Source organism: Pseudophryne corroboree, assembly GCF_028390025.1.
Source record: "Pseudophryne corroboree isolate aPseCor3 chromosome 3 unlocalized genomic scaffold, aPseCor3.hap2 SUPER_3_unloc_5, whole genome shotgun sequence".
Classification (NCBI taxonomy): Eukaryota; Metazoa; Chordata; class Amphibia; order Anura; family Myobatrachidae; genus Pseudophryne; species Pseudophryne corroboree.
Genome location: NW_026967541.1, coordinates 2960876 through 2983390, shown reverse-complemented (window position 1 = coordinate 2983390; position 22515 = coordinate 2960876). Strand labels below are relative to the sequence as shown.

Sequence of the window (22515 nt, the reverse complement as noted above, 5' to 3'; positions counted from 1 at the left end):
AACACTGAGAGAACATGTGGGATTACTAGAGGTGACATGGGCTGTGCAGTAATATAACATCGCCTGTGCATAAATTTAGGTAACACTGACAGATCATGTGGGACTATTAGAGGTGACATGGGCTGTGCAGTAATATAACATCGCCTGTGCATACATTTAGGTAACACTGAGATCATATGGGATTACTAGAGGTGACATGGGCTGTGCAGTAATATAACATCGCCTGAGCATACATTTAGGTAACACTGAGATCATGTGGGATTACTAGAGGTGACATGGGCTGTGCAGTAATATAACATCGCCTGTGCATACATTTAGGTAACACTGAGATCATGTGGGATTACTAGAGGTGACATGGGCTGTGTAGTAATATAACATCACCTGTGCATACATTTAGGTAACACTGAGAGATCATGTGGGATTACTAGAGGTGACATGGGTTGTGTAATAATATAACATCGCCTGTGCATACATTTAGGTAACACTGAGAGATCATGTGGGATTACTAGAGCTGACATGGGCTGTGTAGTAATATAACATCGCCTGTGCATACATTTAGGTAACACCGAGAGATCATGTGGGATTACTAGAGGTGACATGGGCTGTGCAGTAATATAACATCACCTGTGCATACATTTGGGTAACATTGAGATATCATGTGGGATTACTAGAGGTGACATGGGCTGTGTAGTAATATAACATCGCCTTTGCATACATTTAGGTAACACTGAGATCATGTGGGATTACTAGAGGTGACATGGGCTATGCAGTAATATAACATAGCCTGTGCATACATTTAGGTAACACTGAGATCATGTGGTATTACCAGAGGTGACATGGGCTGTGCAGTAATATAACATCGCATGTGCATACATTTAGGTAACACTGAGATCATGTGGGATTACCAGAGGTGACATGGGCTGTGCAGTAATATAACATCGCCTGTGCATACATTTAGGTAACACTGAGAGATCATGTGGGATTACTAGAGGTGACATGGGCTGTGTAGTAATATAACATCACCTGTGCATACATTTAGATAACACTGAGATCATGTGGGATTACTAGAGGTGACATGGGCTGTGCAGTAATATAACATCACCTGTGCATACATTTAGGTAACACAGAGATCATGTGGGATTACTAGAGGTGACATGGGCTGTGCAGTAATATAACATCGCCTGTGTATACATTTAGGTAACACTGAGAGATCATGTGGTATTACTAGAGGTGACACGGGCTGTGCAGTAATATAACATCGCCTGTGCATACATTTAGGTATCACTGAGATCATGTGGGATTACTAGAGGTGACATGGGCTGTGTAGTAATATAACATCGCCTGTGCATACATTTAGGTAACACTGAGAGAACATGTGGGATTACTAGAGGTGACATGGGCTGTGCAGTAATATAACATCGCCTGTGCATAAATTTAGTTAACACTGACAGATCATGTGGGATTATTAGAGGTGACATGGGCTGTGCAGTAATATAACATCGCCTGTGCATACATTTAGGTAACACTGAGATCATGTGGGATTACTAGAGGTGTCATGGGCTCTGCAGTAATATAACATCGCCTCAGCATACATTTAGGTAACACTGAGATCATGTGGGATTACTAGAGGTGACATGGGCTGTGCAGTAATATAACATCGCCTCTGCATACATTTAGGTAACACTGAGATCATGTGGGATTACTAGAGGTGACATGGGCTGTGCAGTAATATAACATTGCCATGTGCATACATTTACGTAACACTGAGAGAACATGTGGGATTACTAGAGGTGACATGGACTGTGCAGTAATATAACATCGCCTGTGCATACATTAAGGTAACACTGAGATCATGTGGTATTACCAGAGGTGACATGGGCTGTGCAGTAATATAACATCGCCTGTGCATACATTTAGGTAACACTGAGAGATTATGTGGGATTACTAGAGGTGACATGGGCTGTGCAGTAATATAACATCGCCTGTGCATACATTTAGATAACACAGAGATCATGTGGGATTACTAGAGGTGATATGGGCTGTGCAGTAATATAACATCGCATGTGCATACATTTAGATAACACAGAGATCATGTGGGATTACTAGAGGTGACATGGGCTGTGCAGTAATATAACATCACCTGTGCATACATCTAGGTAACACTGAGATCATGTGGGATTACTAGAGGTGACATGGGCTGTGCAGTAATATAACATCGCCTGTGCATACATTTAGATAACACTGAGAGATCATGTGGGATTACTAGAGGTGACATGGGCTGTGCAGTAATATAACATCGCCTGTGCATACATTTAGGTAACACTGAGATCATGTCGGATTACTAGAGATGACATGGGCTGTGCAGTAATATAACATCGCCTGTGCATACATTTAGGTAACACTGAGAGATCATGTGGGATTACTAGAGATGACATGGGCTGTGTAGTAATATAACATCGCCTGTGCATACATTTAGGTAACACTGAGAGATCATGTGGGATTACTAGAGGTGACATGGGCTGTGCAGTAATATAACATCGCCTGTGCATACATTTAGGTAACACTGAGAGATCATGTGGGATTACCAGAGGTGACATGGGCTGTGTAGTAATATAACATCACCTGTGCATACATTTAGATAACACTGAGATCATGTGGGATTACTAGAGGTGACATGGGCTGTGCAGTAATATAACATCGCCTGTGCATACATTTAGGTAACAATGAGATCATGTGGGATTACTAGAGGTGACATGGGCTGTGCAGTAATATAACATCGCCTGTGCATACATTTAGGTAACACTGAGAGATCATGTGGGATTACTAGAGGTGACAGGGGCTGTGCAGTAATATAACATCGCCTGTGCATACATTTAGGTAACACTGAGAGATCATGTGGGATTACTAGAGGTGACATGAGCTGTGCATTAATATAGACATCGCCTGTGCATACATTTAGGTAACACTGAGAGATCATGTGGGATTACTAGAAGTGACATGGGCTGTGCAGTAATATAACATCGCCTGTGCATACATTTAGGTAACACTGAGAGATCATGTGGGATTACTAGAGGTGACGTGGGCTGTGCAGTAATATAACATAGCCTGTGCATACATTTAGGTAACACTGAGAGATCATGTGGGATTACTAGAGCTGACATGGGCTGTGTAGTAATATAACATCGCCTGTGCATACATTTAGGTAACACCGAGAGATCATGTGGGATTACTAGAGGTGACATGGGATGTGCAGTAATAGAACATCACCTGTGCATACATTTGGGTAACATTGAGATATCATGTGGGATTACTAGAGGTGACATGGGCTGTGTAGTAATATAACATCGCCTTTGCATACATTTAGGTAACACTGAGATCATGTAGGATTACTAGAGGTGACATGGGCTATGCAGTAATATAACATAGCCTGTGCATACATTTAGGTAACACTGAGATCATGTGTTATTACCAGAGGTGACATGGGCTGTGCAGTAATATCACATTGCATGTACAAACATTTAGGTAACACTGAGATCATGTGGGATTACCAGAGGTGACATGGGCTGTGCAGTAATATAACATCGCCTGTGCATACATTTAGGTAACACTGAGAGATCATGTGGGATTACTAGAGGTGACATGGGCTGTGTAGTAATATAACATCACCTGTGCATACATTTAGATAACACTGAGATCATGTGGGATTACTAGAGGTGACATGGGTTGTGCAGTAATATAACATCACCTGTGCATACATTTAGGTAACACTGAGATCATGTGGGATTACTAGAGGTGACATGGGCTGTGCAGTAATATAACATCGCCTGTGTATACATTTAGGTAACACTGAGAGATCATGTGGTATTACTAGAGGTGACATGGGCTGTGCAGTAATATAACATCGCCTGTGCATACATTTAGGTAACACTGAGATCATGTGAGATTACTAGAGGTGACATGGACTGTGCAGTAATATAACATCGCCTGTGCATACATTTAGGTAACACTGAGACCATGTGGGATTACTAGAGGTGACATGGGCTGTGCAGTAATATAACATTACCTGTGCATACATTTAGGTATCACTGAGATCATGTGGGATTACTAGAGGTGACATGGGCTGTGTAGTAATATAACATCGCCTGTGCATACATTTAGGTAACACTGAGAGAACATGTGGGATTACTAGAGGTGACATGGGCTGTGCAGTAATATAACATTACCTGTGCATACATTTAGGTATCACTGAGATCATGTGGGATTACTAGAGGTGACATGGGCTGTGTAGTAATATAACATCGCCTGTGCATACATTTAGGTAACACTGAGAGATCATGTGGGATTACTAGAGGTGACATGGGCTGTGCAGTAATATAACATTACCTGTGCATACATTTAGGTATCACTGAGATCATGTGGGATTACTAGAGGTGACATGGACTGTGCAGTAATATAACATCGCCTGTGCATACATTTAGGTAACACTGAGAGATCATGTGGGATTACTAGAGGTGACATGGGCTGTGTAGTAATATAACATCGCCTGTGTATACATTTAGGTAACACTGAGATCATGTGGTATTACCAGAGGTGACATGGGCTGTGCAGTAATATAACATCGCCTGTGCATACATTTAGGTAACACTGAGATCATGTGGGATTACTAGAGGTGACATGGGCTGTGCAGTAATATAACATCGCCTGTGTATACATTTAGGTAACACTGAGAGATCATGTGGTATTACTAGAGGTGACACGGGCTGTGCAGTAATATAACATCGCCTGTGCATACATTTAGATATCACTGAGATCATGTTGGATTACTAGAGGTGACATGGGCTGTGTAGTAATATAACATCGCCTGTGCATACATTTAGGTAACACTGAGAGAACATGTGGGATTACTAGAGGTGACATGGGCTGTGCAGTAATATAACATCGGCTGTGCATAAATTTAGGTAACACTGACAGATCATGTGGGACTATTAGAGGTGATATGGGCTGTGCAGTAATATAACATCGCCTGTGCATACATTTAGGTAACACTGAGATCATGTGGGATTACTAGAGGTGACATGGGCTGTGCAGTAATATAACATCGCCTGAGCATACATTTAGGTAACACTGAGATCATGTGGGATTACTAGAGGTGACATGGGCTGTGCAGTAATATAACATCGCCTGTGCATACATTTAGGTAACACTGAGATCATGTGGGATTACTAGAGGTGACATGGGCTGTGTAATAATATAACATCGCCTGTGCATACATTTAGGTAACACTGAGAGATCATGTGGGATTACTAGAGCTGACATGGGCTGTGTAGTAATATAACATCGCCTGTGCATACAATTCGGTAACACCGAGAGATCATGTGGGATTACTAGAGGTGACATGGGCTGTGCAGTCATATAACATCACCTGTGCATACATTTGGGTAACATTGAGATATCATGTGGGATTACTAGAGGTGACATGGGCTGTGTAGTAATATAACATCGCCTTTGCATACATTTAGGTAACACTGAGATCATGTGGTATTACCAGAGGTGACATGGGCTGTGCAGTAATATAACATCGCATGTGCATACATTTAGGTAACACTGAGATCATGTGGGATTACCAGAGGTGACATGGGCTGTGCAGTAATATAACATCGCCTGTGCATACATTTAGATAACACTGAGATCATGTGAGATTACTAGAGGTGACATGGGCTGTGCAGTAATATAACATCACCTGTGCATACATTTAGGTAACACTGAGATCATGTGGGATTACCAGAGGTGACATGGGCTGTGCAGTAATATAACATCGCCTGTGCATACATTTAGATAACACTGAGATCATGTGGGATTACTAGAGGTGACATGGGCTGTGCAGTAATATAACATCACCTGTGCATACATTTAGGTAACACTGAGATCATGTGGGATTACTAGAGGTGACATGGGCTGTGCAGTAATATAACATCGCCTGTGCATAAATTTAGTTAACACTGACAGATCATGTGGGATTATTAGAGGTGACATGGGCTGTGCAGTAATATAACATCGCCTGTGCATACATTTAGGTAACACTGAGACCATGTGGGATTACTAGAGGTTACAGGGGCTGTGCAGTAATATAACATCGCCTGTGCATACATTTAGGTAACACAGAGAACAGGTGGGATTACTAGAGGTGACATGGGCTGTGCAGTAATATAACATCGCCTGTGCATACATTTAGATAACACTGAGATCATGTGGGATTACTAGAGGTGACATGGGCTGTGCAGTAATATAACATCGCCTGTGCATACATTTAGGTAACACTGAGATCATGTGGGATTACTAGAGGTGACATGGGCTGTGCAGTAATATAACATTGCCATGTGCATACATTTATGTAACACTGAGAGAACATGTGGGATTACTAGAGGTGACATGGACTGTGCAGTAATATAACATCGCCTGTGCATACATTAAGGTAACACTGAGATCATGTGGTATTACCAGAGGTGACATGGGCTGTGCAGTAATATAACATCGCCTGTGCATACATTTAGGTAACACTGAGAGATTATGTGGGATTACTAGAGGTGACATGGGCTGTGCAGTAATATAACATCGCCTGTGCATACATTTAGATAACACAGAGATCATGTGGGATTACTAGAGGTGACATGGGCTGTGCAGTAATATAACATCGCCTGTGCATACATTTAGATAACACTGAGAGATCATGTGGTATTACTAGAGGTGACATGGGCTGTGCATTAATATAACATCGCCTGTGCATACATATAGGTAACACTGAGAGACCATGTGGGATTACTAGAGGTGACATGGACTGTGCAGTAATATAACATCGCCTGTGCATACATTTAGGTAACACTGAGAGATCATGTAGGATTACTAGAGGTGACATGGGCTGTGCAGTAATATAACATCGCCTGTGCATACATTTAGATAACACTGAGAGATCATGTGGGATTACTAGAGGCGACATGGGCTGTGCAGTAATATAACATCGCCTGTGCATACATTTAGATAACACTGAGAGATCATGTGGGATTACTAGAGGTGACATGGGCTGTGCAGTAATATAATATCACCTGTGCATACATTTAGGTAACACTGAGAGATCATGTGGGACTACTAGATGTGACATGGGCTGTGCAGTAATATAACATCGCCTGTGCATACATTTAGATAACACAGAGATCATGTGGGATTACTAGAGGTGAAATGGGTTGTGCAGTAATATAACATCGCCTGTGCATACATTTAGGTAACACTGAGAGACCATGTGGGATTACTAGAGGTGACATGGGCTGTGCAGTAATATAACATCACCTGTGCATACATCTAGGTAACACTGAGATCATGTGGGATTACTAGAGGTGACATGGGCTGTGCAGTAATATAACATTGCCTGTGCATACATTTAGATAACACTGAGAGATCATGTGGGATTACTAGAGGTGACATGGGCTGTGCAGTAATATAACATCGCCTGTGCATACATTTAGGTAACACTGAGATCATGTCGGATTACTAGAGATGACATGGGCTGTGCAGTAATATAACATCGCCTGTGCATACATTTAGGTAACACTGAGAGATCATGTGGGATTACTAGAGATGACATGGGCTGTGTAGTAATATAACATCGCCTGTGCATACATTTAGGTAACACTGAGAGATCATGTGGGATTACTAGAGGTGACATGGGCTGTGCAGTAATATAACATCGCCTGTGCATACATTTAGGTAACACTGAGAGATCATGTGGGATTACTAGAGGTGACATGGGCTGTGTAGTAATATAACATCACCTGTGCATACATTTAGATAACACTGAGATCATGTGGGATTACTAGAGGTGACATGGGCTGTGCAGTAATATAACATCGCCTGTGCATACATTTAGGTAACAATGAGATCATGTGGGATTACTAGAGGTGACATGGGCTGTGCAGTAATATAACATTGCCTGTGCATACATTTAGGTAACACTGAGAGATCATGTGGGATTACTAGAGGTGACATGAGCTGTGCATTAATATAACATCGCCTGTGCATACATTTAGGTAACACTGAGAGATCATGTAGGATTACTAGAAGTGACATGGGCTGTGCAGTAATATAACATCGCCTGTGCATACATTTAGGTAACACTGAGAGATCATGTGGGATTACTAGAGGTGACGTGGGCTGTGCAGTAATATAACATAGCCTGTGCATACATTTAGGTAACACTGAGAGATCATGTGGGATTACTAGAGGTGACATGGGCTGTGCAGTAATATAACATCGCCTGTGCATACATTTAGGTAACACTGAGAGATCATGTGGGATTACTAGAGGTGACATGGGCTGTGCAGTAATATAACATCGCCTGTGCATACATTTAGGTAACACTGAGAGACCATGTGGGATTACTAGAGGTTACAGGGGCTGTGCAGTAATATAACATCGCCTGTGCATACATTTAGGTAACACAGAGAACAGGTGGGATTACTAGAGGTGACATGGGCTGTGCAGTAATATAACATCGCCTGTGCATACATTTAGGTAACACTGAGATTATGTGGGATTACTAGAGGTGACATGGGCTGTGCAGTAATATAACATCGCCTGTGCATACATTTAGGTAACACAGAGATCATGTGGGATTACTAGAGGTGACATGGGCTGTGTAGTAATATAACATCGCCTGTGCATACATTTAGGTAACACTGAGAGATCATGTGGGATTACTAGAACTGACATGGGCTGTGTAGTAATATAACATCGCCTGTGCATACATTTAGGTAACACTGAGAGATCATGTGGGATTACTAGAACTGACATGGGCTGTGTAGTAATATAACATCGCCTGTGCATACATTTAGGAAACACCGAGAGATCATGTGGGATTACTAGAGGTGACATGGGCTGTGCAGTAATATAACATCACCTGTGCATACATTTTGGTAACATTGAGATATCATGTGGGATTACTAGAGGTGACATGGGCTGTGTAGTAATATAACATCGCATGTGCATACATTTAGGTAACACTGAGATCATGTGGTATTACCAGAGGTGCCATGGGCTGTGCAGTAATATAACATCGCATGTGCATACATTTAGGTAACACTGAGAGATCATGTGGGATTACAAGAGGTGACATGGGCTGTGTAGTATTATAACATCACCTGTGCATACATTTAGATAACACTGAGATCATGTGGGATTACTAGAGGTGACATGGGCTGTGCAGTAATATAACATCACCTGTGCATACATTTAGGTAACACTGAGATCATGTGGGATTACTAGAGGTGACATGGGCTGTGCAGTAATATAACATCGCCTGTGTATACATTTAGGTAACACTGAGAGATCATGTGGTATTACTAGAGGTGACATGGGCTGTGCAGTAATATAACATCGCCTGTGCATACATTTAGGTATCACTGAGATCATGTGGGATTACTAGAGGTGACATGGGCTGTGTAGTAATATAACATCGCCTGTGCATACATTTAGGTAACACTGAGAGAAAAGGTGGGATTACTAGAGGTGACATGGGCTGTGCAGTAATATAACATCGCCTGTGCATACATTTAGGTAACACTGAGATCATGTGGGATTACTAGAGGTGACATGGGCTATGCAGTAATATAATATAGCCTGTGCATACATTTAGGTAACACTGAGATCATGTGGTATTACCAGAGGTGACATGGGCTGTGCAGTAATATAACATCGCATGTGCATACATTTAGGTAACACTGAGATCATGTGGGATTACCAGAGGTGACATGGGCTGTGCAGTAATATAACATCGCCTGTGCATACATTTAGGTAACACTGAGAGATCATGTGGGATTACTAGAGGTGACATGGGCTGTGTAGTATAACATCACCTGTGCATACATTTAGATAACACTGAGATCATGTGGGATTACTAGAGGTGACATGGGCTGTGCAGTAATATAACATCACCTGTGCATACATTTAGGTAACACTGAGATCATGTGGGATTACTAGAGGTGACATGGGCTGTGCAGTAATATAACATCGCCTGTGTATACATTTAGGTAACACTGAGAGATCATGTGGTATTACTAGAGGTGACACGGGCTGTGCAGTAATATAACATCGCCTGTGCATACATTTAGGTATCACTGAGATCATGTGGGATTATTAGAGGTGACATGGGCTCTGCAGTAATATAACATCGCCTGAGCATACATTTAGGTAACACTGAGATCATGTGGGATTACTAGAGGTGACATGGGCTGTGCAGTAATATAACATCGCCTGTGCATACATTTAGGTAACACTGAGATCATGTGGGATTACTAGAGGTGACATGGGCTATGCAGTAATATAACATAGCCTGTGCATACATTTAGGTAACACTGAGATCATGTGGTATTACCAGAGGTGACATGGGCTGTGCAGTAATATAACATCGCATGTGCATACATTTAGGTAACACTGAGATCATGTGGGATTACCAGAGGTGACATGGGCTGTGCAGTAATATAACATCACCTGTGCATACATTTGGGTAACATTGAGATATCATGTGGGATTACTAGAGGTGACATGGGCTGTCTAGTAATATAACATCGCCTCTGCATACATTTAGGTAACACTGAGATCATGTGGGATTACTAGAGGTGACATGGGCTATGCAGTAATATAACATAGCCTGTGCATACATTTAGGTAACACTGAGATCATGTGGTATTACCAGAGGTGACATGGGCTGTGCAGTAATATAACATCGCATGTGCATACATTTAGGTAACACTGAGATCATGTGGGATTACCAGAGGTGACATGGGCTGTGCAGTAATATAACATCGCCTGTGCATACATTTAGGTAACACTGAGAGATCATGTGGGATTACTAGAGGTGACATGGGCTGTGTAGTATAACATCACCTGTGCATACATTTAGATAACACTGAGATCATGTGGGATTACTAGAGGTGACATGGGCTGTGCAGTAATATAACATCACCTGTGCATACATTTAGGTAACACTGAGAGAACATATGGGATTACTAGAGGTGACATGGGCTGTGCAGTAATATAACATCGCCTGTGCATAAATTTAGTTAACACTGACAGATCATGTGGGATTATTAGAGGTGACATGGGCTGTGCAGTAATATAACATCGCCTGTGCATACATTTAGTTAACACTGAGTTCATGTGGGATTACTAGAGGTGACATGGGCTCTGCAGTAATATAACATCGCCTGAGCATACATTTAGGTAACACTGAGATCATGTGGGATTACTAGAGGTGACATGGGCTGTGCAGTAATATAACATCGCCTGTGCATACATTTAGGTAACACTGAGATCATGTGGGATTACTAGAGGTGACATGGGCTGTGCAGTAATATAACATTGCCATGTGCATACATTTAGGTAACACTGAGAGAACATGTGGGATTACTAGAGGTGACATGGACTGTGCAGTAATATAACATCGCCTGTGCATACATTTAGGTAACACTGAGATCATGTGGTATTACCAGAGGTGACATGGGCTGTGCAGTAATATAACATCGCCTGTGCATACATTTAGGTAACACTGAGAGATTATGTGGGATTACTAGAGGTGATATGGGCTGTGCAGTAATATAACATCGCATGTGCATACATTTAGATAACACAGAGATCATGTGGGATTACTAGAGGTGACATGGGCAGTGCAGTAATATAACATCGCCTGTGCATACATTTAGATAACACAGAGATCATGTGGGATTACTAGAGGTGAAATGGGCTGTGCAGTAATATAACATCACATGTGCATACATTTAGGTTACACTGAGATCATGTGGGATAACTAGAGGTGATATGGGCTGTGCAGTAATATAACATCGCCTGTGCATACATTTAGATAACACTGAGAGATCATGTGGTATTACTAGAGGTGACATGGGCTGTGCAGTAATATAACATCGCCTGTGCATACATTTAGGTAACACTGAGAGACCATGTGGGATTACTAGAGGTGACATGGACTGTGCAGTAATATAACATCGCCTGTGCATACATTTAGGTAACACTGAGAGATCATGTAGGATTACTAGAGGTGACATGGGCTGTGCAGTAATATAACATCGCCTGTGCATACATTTAGATAACACTGAGAGATCATGTGGGATTACTAGAGGCGACATGGGCTGTGCAGTAATATAACATCGCCTGTGCATACATTTAGATAACACTGAGAGATCATGTGGGATTACTAGAGGTGACATGGGCTGTGCAGTAATATAACATCACCTATGCATACATTTAGGTAACACTGAGAGATCATGTGGGACTACTAGAGGTGACATGGGTTGTGCAGTAATATAACATCGCCTGTGCATACATTTAGATAATACAGAGATCATGTGGGATTACTAGAGGTGAAATGGGCTGTGCAGTAATATAACATCGCCTGTGCATACATTTAGGTAACACTGAGAGACCATGTGGGATTACTGGAGGTGACATGGGCTGTGCAGTAATATAACACCACCTGTGCATACATCTAGGTAACACTGAGATCATGTGGGATTACTAGAGGTGACATGGGCTGTGCAGTAATATAACATCGCCTGTGCATACATTTAGATAACACTGAGAGATCATGTGGGATTACTAGAGGTGACATGGGCTGTGCAGTAATATAACATCACCTGTGCATACATTTAGGTAACACTGAGAGATCATGTGGGATTACTAGAGGTGACATGGGCTGTGCAGTAATATAACATCGCCTGTGCATACATTTAGGTAACACTGAGATCATGTCGGATTACTAGAGATGACATGGGCTGTGCAGTAATATAACATCGCCTGTGCATACACTTAGGTAACACTGAGAGACCATGTGAGATTACTAGTGGTGACATGGACTGTGCAGTAATATAACATCGCCTGTGCATACATTTAGGTAACACTGAGAGATCATGTGGGATTACTAGAGGTGACATGGGCTGTGCAGTAATATAACATCGCCTGTGCATACATTTAGGTAACACAGAGATCATGTGGGATTACTAGAGGTGATATGGGCTGTGCAGTAATATAACATCGCCTGTGTATACATTTAGATAACACAGAGATCATGTGGGATCACTAGAGGTGACATGGGCTGTCTAGTAATATAACATCGCCTGTGCATACATTTAGATAACACTGAGAGATCATGTGGTATTACTAGAGGTGACATGGGCTGTGCAGTAATATAACATCGCCTGTGCATACATTTAGGTAACACTGAGATCATGTGGAATTACTAGAGGTGACATGGGCTGTGCAGTAATATAACATCGCCTGTGCATACATTTAGGTAACACTGAGAGATCATGTGGGATTACTAGAGGTGACATGGACTGTGCAGTAATACAACATCGCCTGTGCATACATTTAGATAACACAGAGATCATGTGTGATTACTAGAGGTGACATGGGCTGTGCAGTAATATAACATCGCCTGTGCATACATTTAGATAACACAGAGATCATGTGGGACTACTAGAGGTGACATGGGCTGTGCAGTAATATAACATCGCCTGTGCATACATTTAGATAACACAGAGATCATGTGGGATTACTAGAGGTGAAATGGGCTGTGCAGTAATATAACATCGCCTGTGCATACATTTAGGTAACACTGAGATCATGTGGGATTACTAGAGGTGACATGGGCTGTGCAGTAATATAACATCACCTGTGCATACATTTAGGTAACACTGAGAGATCATGTGGGACTACTAGAGGTGACATGGGCTGTGCAGTAATATAACATCGCCTGTGCATACATTTAGATAACACAGAGATCATGTGGGATTACTAGAGGTGAAATGGGCTGTGCAGTAATATAACATCACCTGTGCATACATTTAGGTAACACGGAGATCATGTGGGATTACTAGAGGTGACATGGGCTGTGCAGTAATATAACATCGCCTGTGTATACATTTAGGTAACACTGAGAGATCATGTGGTATTACTAGAGGTGACATGGGCTGTGCAGTAATATAACATCGCCTGTGCATACATTTAGGTATCACTGAGATCATGTGGGATTACTAGAGGTGACATGGGCTGTGTAGTAATATAACATCGCCTGTGTATACATTTAGGTAACACTGAGAGAACATGTGGGATTACTAGAGGTGACATGGGCTGTGCAGTAATATAACATCGCCTGTGCATACATTTAGGTAACACTGAGAGATCATGTGGGATTACTAGAGATGACATGGGCTGTGTAGTAATATAACATCGCCTGTGTATACATTTAGGTAACACTGAGAGAACATGTGGGATTACTAGAGGTGACATGGGCTGTGTAGTAATATAACATCACCTGTGCATACATTTAGGTAACACCGAGAGATCATGTGGGATTACTAGAGGTGACATGGGCTGTGCAGTAATATAACATCACCTGTGCATACATTTGGGTAACATTGAGATATCATGTGGGATTACTAGAGGTGACATGGGCTGTCTAGTAATATAACATCGCCTTTGCATACATTTAGGTAACACTGAGATCATGTGGAATTACTAGAGGTGACATGGGCTATGCAGTAATATAACATAGCCTGTGCATACATTTAGGTAACACTGAGATCATGTGGTATTACCAGAGGTGACATGGGCTGTGCAGTAATATAACATTGCATGTGCATACATTTAGGTAACACTGAGATCATGTGGGATTACCAGAGGTGACATGGGCTGTGCAGTAATATAACATCGCCTGTGCATACATTTAGGTAACACTGAGAGATCATGTGGGATTACTAGAGGTGACATGGGCTGTGTAGTATAACATCACCTGTGCATACATTTAGATAACACTGAGATCATGTGGGATTACTAGAGGTGACATGGGCTGTGCAGTAATATAACATCGCCTGTGTATACATTTAGGTAACACTGAGAGATCATGTGGTATTACTAGAGGTGACACGGGCTGTGCAGTAATATAACATCGCCTGTGCATACATTTAGGTATCACTGAGATCATGTGGGATTACTAGAGGTGACATGGGCTGTGTAGTAATATAGCATCGCCTGTGCATACATTTAGGTAACACTGAGAGAACATGTGGGATTACTAGAGGTGACATGGGCTGTGCAGTAATATAACATCGCCTGTGCATAAATTTAGTTAACACTGACAGATCATGTGGGATTATTAGAGGTGACATGGGCTGTGCAGTAATATAACATCGCCTGTGCATACATTTAGGTAACACTGAGTTCATGTGGGATTACTAGAGGTGACATGGGCTCTGCAGTAATATAACATCGCCTGAGCATACATTTAGGTAACACTGAGATCATGTGGGATTACTAGAGGTGACATGGGCTGTGCAGTAATATAACATCGCCTGTGCATACATTTAGGTAACACTGAGATCATGTGGGATTACTAGAGGTGACATGGGCTGTGCAGTAATATAACATTGCCATGTGCATACATTTAGGTAACACTGAGATCATGTGGGATTACTAGAGGTGACATGGACTGTGCAGTAATATAACATCGCCTGTGCATACATTTAGATAACACTGAGAGATCATATGGTATTACTAGAGGTGACATGGGCTGTGCAGTAATATAACATCGCCTGTGCATACATTTAGGTAACACTGAGAGACCATGTGGGATTACTAGAGGTGACATGGGCTGTGCAGTAATATAACATCGCCTGTGCATACATTTAGGTAACACTGAGAGATCATGTAGGATTACTAGAGGTGACATGGGCTGTGCAGTAATATAACATCGCCTGTGCATACATTTAGATAACACTGAGAGATCATGTGGGATTACTAGAGGCGACATGGGCTGTGCAGTAATATAACATCGCCTGTGCATACATTTAGATAACACTGAGAGATCATGTGGGATTACTAGAGGTGACATGGGCTGTGCAGTAATATAACAACACCTGTGCATACATTTAGGTAACACTGAGAGATCATGTGGGACTACTAGAGGTGACATGGGCTGTGCAGTAATATAACATCGCCTGTGCATACATTTAGATAACACAGAGATCATGTGGGATTACTAGAGGTGAAATGGGCTGTGCAGTAATATAACATCGCCTGTGCATACATTTAGGTAACACTGAGAGACCATGTGGGATTACTGGAGGTGACATGGGCTGTGCAGTAATATAACATCACCTGTGCATACATCTAGGTAACGCTGAGATCATGTGGGATTACTAGAGGTGACATGGGCTGTGCAGTAATATAACATCGCCTGTGCATACATTTAGATAACACTGAGAGATCATGTGGGATTACTAGAGGTGACATGGGCTGTGCAGTAATATAACATCGCCTGTGCATACATTTAGGTAACACTGAGATCATGTCGGATTACTAGAGATGACATGGGCTGTGCAGTAATATAACATCGCCTGTGCATACACTTAGGTAACACTGAGAGATCATGTGGGATTACTAGAGATGACATGGGCTGTGTAGTAATATAACATCGCCTGTGCATACATTTAGGTAACACTGAGAGATCATGTGGGATTACTAGAGTTGACATGGGCTGTGCAGTAATATAACATCGCCTGTGCATACATTTAGGTAAAACTGAGAGATCATGTGGGATTTCTAGAGGTGACATGGGCTGTGCAGTAATATAACATTGCCTGTGCATACATTTAGGTAACACTGAGAGACCATGTGAGATTACTAGTGGTGAAATGGACTGTGCAGTAATATAACATCGCCTGTGCATACATTTAGGTAACACTGAGAGATCATGTGGGATTACTAGAGGTGACATGGGCTGTGCAGTAATATAACATTGCCTGTGCATACATTTAGATAACACAGAGATCATGTGGGATTACTAGAGGTGATATGGGCTGTGCAGTAATATAACATCGCCTGTGCATACATTTAGATAACACAGAGCTCATGTGGGATTACTAGAGGTGATATGGGCTGTGCAGTAATATAACATCGCCTGTGCATACATTTAGATAACACTGAGAGATCATGTGGGATTTCTAGAGGTGACATGGGCTATGCAGTAATATAACATCGCCTGTGCATACATTTAGGTAACACTGAGAGATCATGTGGGATTACTAGAGGTTACATGGACTGTGCAGTAATACAACATCGCCTGTGCATACATTTAGGTAACACTGAAAGATCATGTGGACTACTAGAGGTGACATGGGCTGTGCAGTAATATAACATCTCCTGTGCATACATTTAGATAACACTGAGAGATTATGTGGGATTACTAGAGGTGACATGGGCTGTGCACTAATATAACATCGCCTGTGCATACATCTAGGTAACACTGAGATCATGTGGGATTACTAGAGGTGACATGGGCTGTGCAGTAATATAACATCGCCTGTGCATACATTTAGATAACACTGAGAGATTATGTGGGATTACTAGAGGTGACATGGGCTGTGCAGTAATATAACATCGCCTGTGCATACATCTAGGTAACACTGAGATCATGTGGTATTACTAGAGGTGACATGGGCTGTGCAGTAATATAACATCGCCTGTGCATACATTTAGGTAACACTGAGAGATCATGTGGGATTACTAGAGGTGACATGGGCTGTGTAGTAATATAACATCACCTGTGCATACATTTAGGTAACATTGAGATCATGTGGGATTACTGGAGGTGGCCAGGGTTGTGCAGTAATATAACATCGCCTGTGCATACATTTAGGTAACACTGAGATCATGTGGGATTACTAGAGATGACATGGGCTGTGCAGTAATATAACATCGCCTGTGCATACATTTAGATAACACTGAGGTCATGTGGGATTACTAGAGGTGACATGGGCTGTGCAGTAATATAACATCGCCTGTGCATACATTTAGGTAACATTGAGATCATGTGGTATTACTAGAGATGACATGGGCTGTGCAGTAATATAACATCTCCTGTGCATACATTTAGGTAACACTGAGAGATCATGTGGGATTACTAGAGATGACATGGGCTGTGCAGTAATATAACATCGCCTGTGCATACATTTAGGTAACACTGAGAGAACATGTGGGATTACTAGAGATGACATGGGCTGTGCAGTAATATAACATCGCCTGTGCATACATTTAGGTAACACTGAGAGATCATGTGGGATTACTAGAGGTGACATGGGCTGTGCAGTAATATAACATCGCCTGTGCATGCATTTAGGTAACACTGAGATCATGTGGGATTACTAGAGGTGACATGGGCTGTGCAGTAATATAACATCGCCTGTGCATACATTTAGGTAACACAGAGATCATGTGGGATTACTAGAGGTGACATGGGCTGTGCAGTAATATAACATCGAATGTGCATACATTTAGGTAACACTGAGAGATCATGTAGGATTACTAGAAGTGACATGGGCTGTGCAGTAATATAACATCGCCTGTGCATACATTTAGATAACACAGAGATCATGTGGGATTACTAGAGGTGATATGGGCTGTGCAGTAATATAACATCGCCTGTGCATACATTTAGATAACACTGAGAGATTATGTGGGATTACTAGAGGTGACATGGGCTGTGCAGTAATATAACATCGCCTGTGCATACATTTAGGTAACACTGAGATCATGTGGGATTACTAGAGGTGACATGGGCTGTGCAGTAATATAACATCACCTGTGCATACATTTAGGTAACACTGAGATCATGTGGGATTACTAGAGGTGACATGGGCTGTGCAGTAATATAACATCGCCTGTGCATACATTTAGGTAACAATGAGATCATGTGGGATTACTAGAGGTGACATGGGCTGTGCAGTAATATAACATCGCCTGTGCATACATTTAGGTAACACTGAGATCATGTGGGATTACCAGAGGTGACATGGGCTGTGCAGTAATATAACATCGCCTGTGCATACATTTAGGTAACACTGAGAGATCATGTGGGATTACTAGAGCTGACATGGGCTGTGTAGTAATATAACATCACCTGTGCATACATTTAGGTAACACTGAGATCATGCGGGACTACTAGAGACACTGAGAGAGACACAGAGATTGGAGCCAACCCACACACAGCGCATCACAGGTATAGGGAGACCCTATAGAGTCAGATCTCTATGCTGGTAACACACAGTGACATGATGTGAGTGGGAGAGCAGGAGTATAATAGGGGCTGATGGCTCCTGATGTATGAGATACACCAGAGAGTGTGGGGAGGAGACTGGTCAGATCTCTGGGCTGGTAACACACAGTGACATGATGTGAGGGGGAGAGCAGGAGTATAATAGGAGCTGATGGCTCCTGATGTATGAGATACACCAGAGAGTGTGGGGAGGAGACTGGTCAGATCTCTGGGCTGGTAACACACAGTGACATGATGTGAGGGGGAGAGCAGGAGTATAATAGGGGCTGATGGCTCCTGATGTATGAGATACACCAGAGAGTGTGGGGAGGAGACTGGTCAGATCTCTGGGCTGGTAACACACAGTGACATGATGTGAGGGGGAGAGCAGGAGTATAATAGGAGCTGATGGCTCCTGATGTATGAGATACACCAGAGAGTGTGGGGAGGAGACTGGTCAGATCTCTGGGCTGGTAACACACAGCGACATGATGTGAGGGGGGAGAGCAGGAGTATAATAGAGGCTGATGGCTCCTGATGTATGAGATACACCAGAGAGTGTGGGGAGGAGACTGGTCAGATCTCTGGGCTGGTAACACACAGTGACATGATGTAAGGTGGAGAGCAGGAGTATAATAGGGGCTGATGGATCCTGATGTATGAGATACACTGGAGAGTGTGGGGAGAAGACTGGTCAGATCTCTGGGCTGGTAACACACAGTGACATGATGTGAGGTGGAGAGCAGAGAGTATAATAGAGGTGATGGCTCCTGACTCCGCACTGTGAAAATACATATTCCTCATTAGTCTGTACTGACAGAGGAGGGTGTAGGATAAGAGATTGCTGTAGTGACTGAGGAAGGAGAATATGTGACTCTTTTCTGTAATAAATGTTTACAACTCACCTGTGCTGATATCTGTAGGGATCTCCTCTTCCTTACACTGCTGATCCCCCCTCACATACGTCTCTTCTTCTCCCTCTATATCTTCTGCCTTCATATCAGTCACATACGTCTCTTCTTCTCCCTCTATATCTTCTGCCTTTATATCAGTCACATACGTCTCTTCTTCTCCCTCTATATCTTCTGCCTTTATATCAGTCACATACGTGTCTTGTTCTCCCTCTATATCTTCTGCCTTTATAGCAGTCACATACGTCTCTTCTTCTCCCTCTATATCTTCTGCCTTCATATCAGTCACATACGTCTCTTCTTCTCCCTCTGTATCTTTGATTTTAATATTATTTAATTGGGCTTCACCCTATGTAAACAAGACAAATATAATGACACACAGCTCTTCTACACAAATATAGTGACAGTCACTTTGGTATATTGGGGAGACCCTAAATCCCACCTACCTGATCCTCCTGTGGGATCCTGTGATTCTCCTCTGTACAATCCTGGGAATACAGAGGACGGGGACATCTCTCTGGGGTATCTCTGTTACTGGGTCCATCTGTAGGAGACACACAGTGACTGAGTACAGTGTATATATGTGATTATCAGATGATGTATGTATATAGGGGGCCCCCATACCTGCTCTCCCCTGTACAATACATGACAGTCTCCTCTTACCCAGTGATGTGAGGGGCCGGTGATTCTCCATCATCACGTCCTTGTACAGACCCCTGTGTTCCTCTATATACTCCCCCTCCTGCATGGAGACATAGACAGTGACATCCTGACACCTTATAGGCACCTGACACACACAGTGATACAGTCATCACCCAAACACATCCCCTGGTGTTACTGTATAATGTCCCATTCCCAGCAGTCACCTCTCCAGTCATCACCCAGACACGTCCCCTGGTGTTACTGTATAATGCTCCATTCCCAGCAGTCACCTCTCCAGTCATCACCCAGACACGTCCCCTGGTGTTACTGTATAATTTCCCTTTCCCAGCAGTCACCTCTCCAGTCATCACCCAGACACGTCCCCTGGTGTTACTATATAATTTCCCTTTCCCAGCAGTCACCTCTCCAGTTATCACCAGACACATCCCCTGGTGTTACTGTTTAATGCCCTATTCCAAGCAGTCACCTCTCCAGTCACCACCGAGACACGTCCCCTGGTGTTACTGTATAATGCCCCATTCCCAGCAGTCACCTCTCCAGTCATCACCCAGACACATCCCCCGGTGTTACTGTATAATGCCCCATTCCCAGCAGTCACCTCTCCAGTCACCACCGAGACACGTCCCCTGGTGTTACTGTATATAATGTCCCATTCCCAGCAGTCACCTCTCCAGTCATCACCCAGACACAGCCCCTGGTGTAACTGTATAATGTCCCATTCCCAGCAGTCACCTCTCCAGTCAGCAGCTGAATGATCTTGTTGGTGAGTTCCAGGATCTTCTGGTCATTGTGTCTCTCATGTGTCAGTAAGTGAGGTGGAGGCACTGGGATGGGGCTCTGGGTTCTACTCAGTCCTCCTGACACACGGGGATGGCTGCCGAGTTTCTCACACTCATTGGATGACTTCTTCACTACTGTGTAATCCTGTGTAATGGAGGAGACATCAAATATCAATATATACACTCCCAGACCCACTTACCTCCCCAGTCATGTCCCTGTATTATTACAATAGATATGTGATGTCACTGTGATGCTCCCAGATCCCCTCACCTCCCCAGTCATGTCCCTGTATTATTACTATAAATATGTGATGTCACTGTGATGCTCCCAGATACCCTCATGTCCCCAGTCATGTCCCTGTATTATTATTATTGCTATGAGTGATGTCACTGTGACCCTCCGATTCCCTCACCTCCCCAGTCATGTCCATGTATTATTACTATGGATATAAGTGATGTCACTGTGACACTCCCAGATCCCCTCACCTCCCCAGTTATGTCCCGGTATTAAAACAATAGATATAAGTGATATCACGGTGACGCTCCCAGATAACCTCACCTCCCCAGTCATGTCTCTGAATTATTACTATAGATCTAAGTGAGGTCACTGTGACGCTCCCAGATCCCCTTACCTCCCCAGTCATGTCATATTATTATAACTATAGATATGTGACTTCACAATGTCGCTCCCAGATTCCCTCACCTCCCCAGTCATGTACCTGTATTATTACTATGGATATAAGTGATGTCACTGTGACACTCCCAGATCCCCTTACCTCCCCAGTCATGTCCTTGTATTATTACTATAGATATGTGACATCATTGCGCAGCTCCCAGATCCCCTCTACTACCCAGTCATGCCCCTGTATTATTAGTATAGATATGAGAAACGTCACTGTGCCGCACCCAGATTCCCTCACCTCCCCAGTCATATCCTTGTATTATTACTATAGATATAAGTGATGTCACTATTCCACTCCCAGATCCCTATACCTTCCCAGTCATGTCTCTG

The 22515-nt window shown here is 42.7% G+C and overlaps 1 protein-coding gene across 1 annotated transcript in view; it reads right to left on the bottom strand.

The window, feature by feature from the left end:
• The window catches only part of LOC134984374 (zinc finger protein 260-like), a 207638-nt gene extending 187038 nt beyond the window's left edge, over positions 1-20600 (bottom strand). The window contains exons 1-2 of the mRNA XM_063949971.1: positions 20508-20600; positions 20056-20410 (exon numbers count right to left, since the gene is read on the bottom strand). Of these exons, the coding sequence (XP_063806041.1) occupies positions 20056-20341 (286 nt within the window). The 5' untranslated portion in view covers positions 20342-20410; positions 20508-20600. The remainder of the gene's footprint in view (positions 1-20055; positions 20411-20507) is intronic.
• Between the last annotated feature and the right edge of the window lie 1915 nt (positions 20601-22515).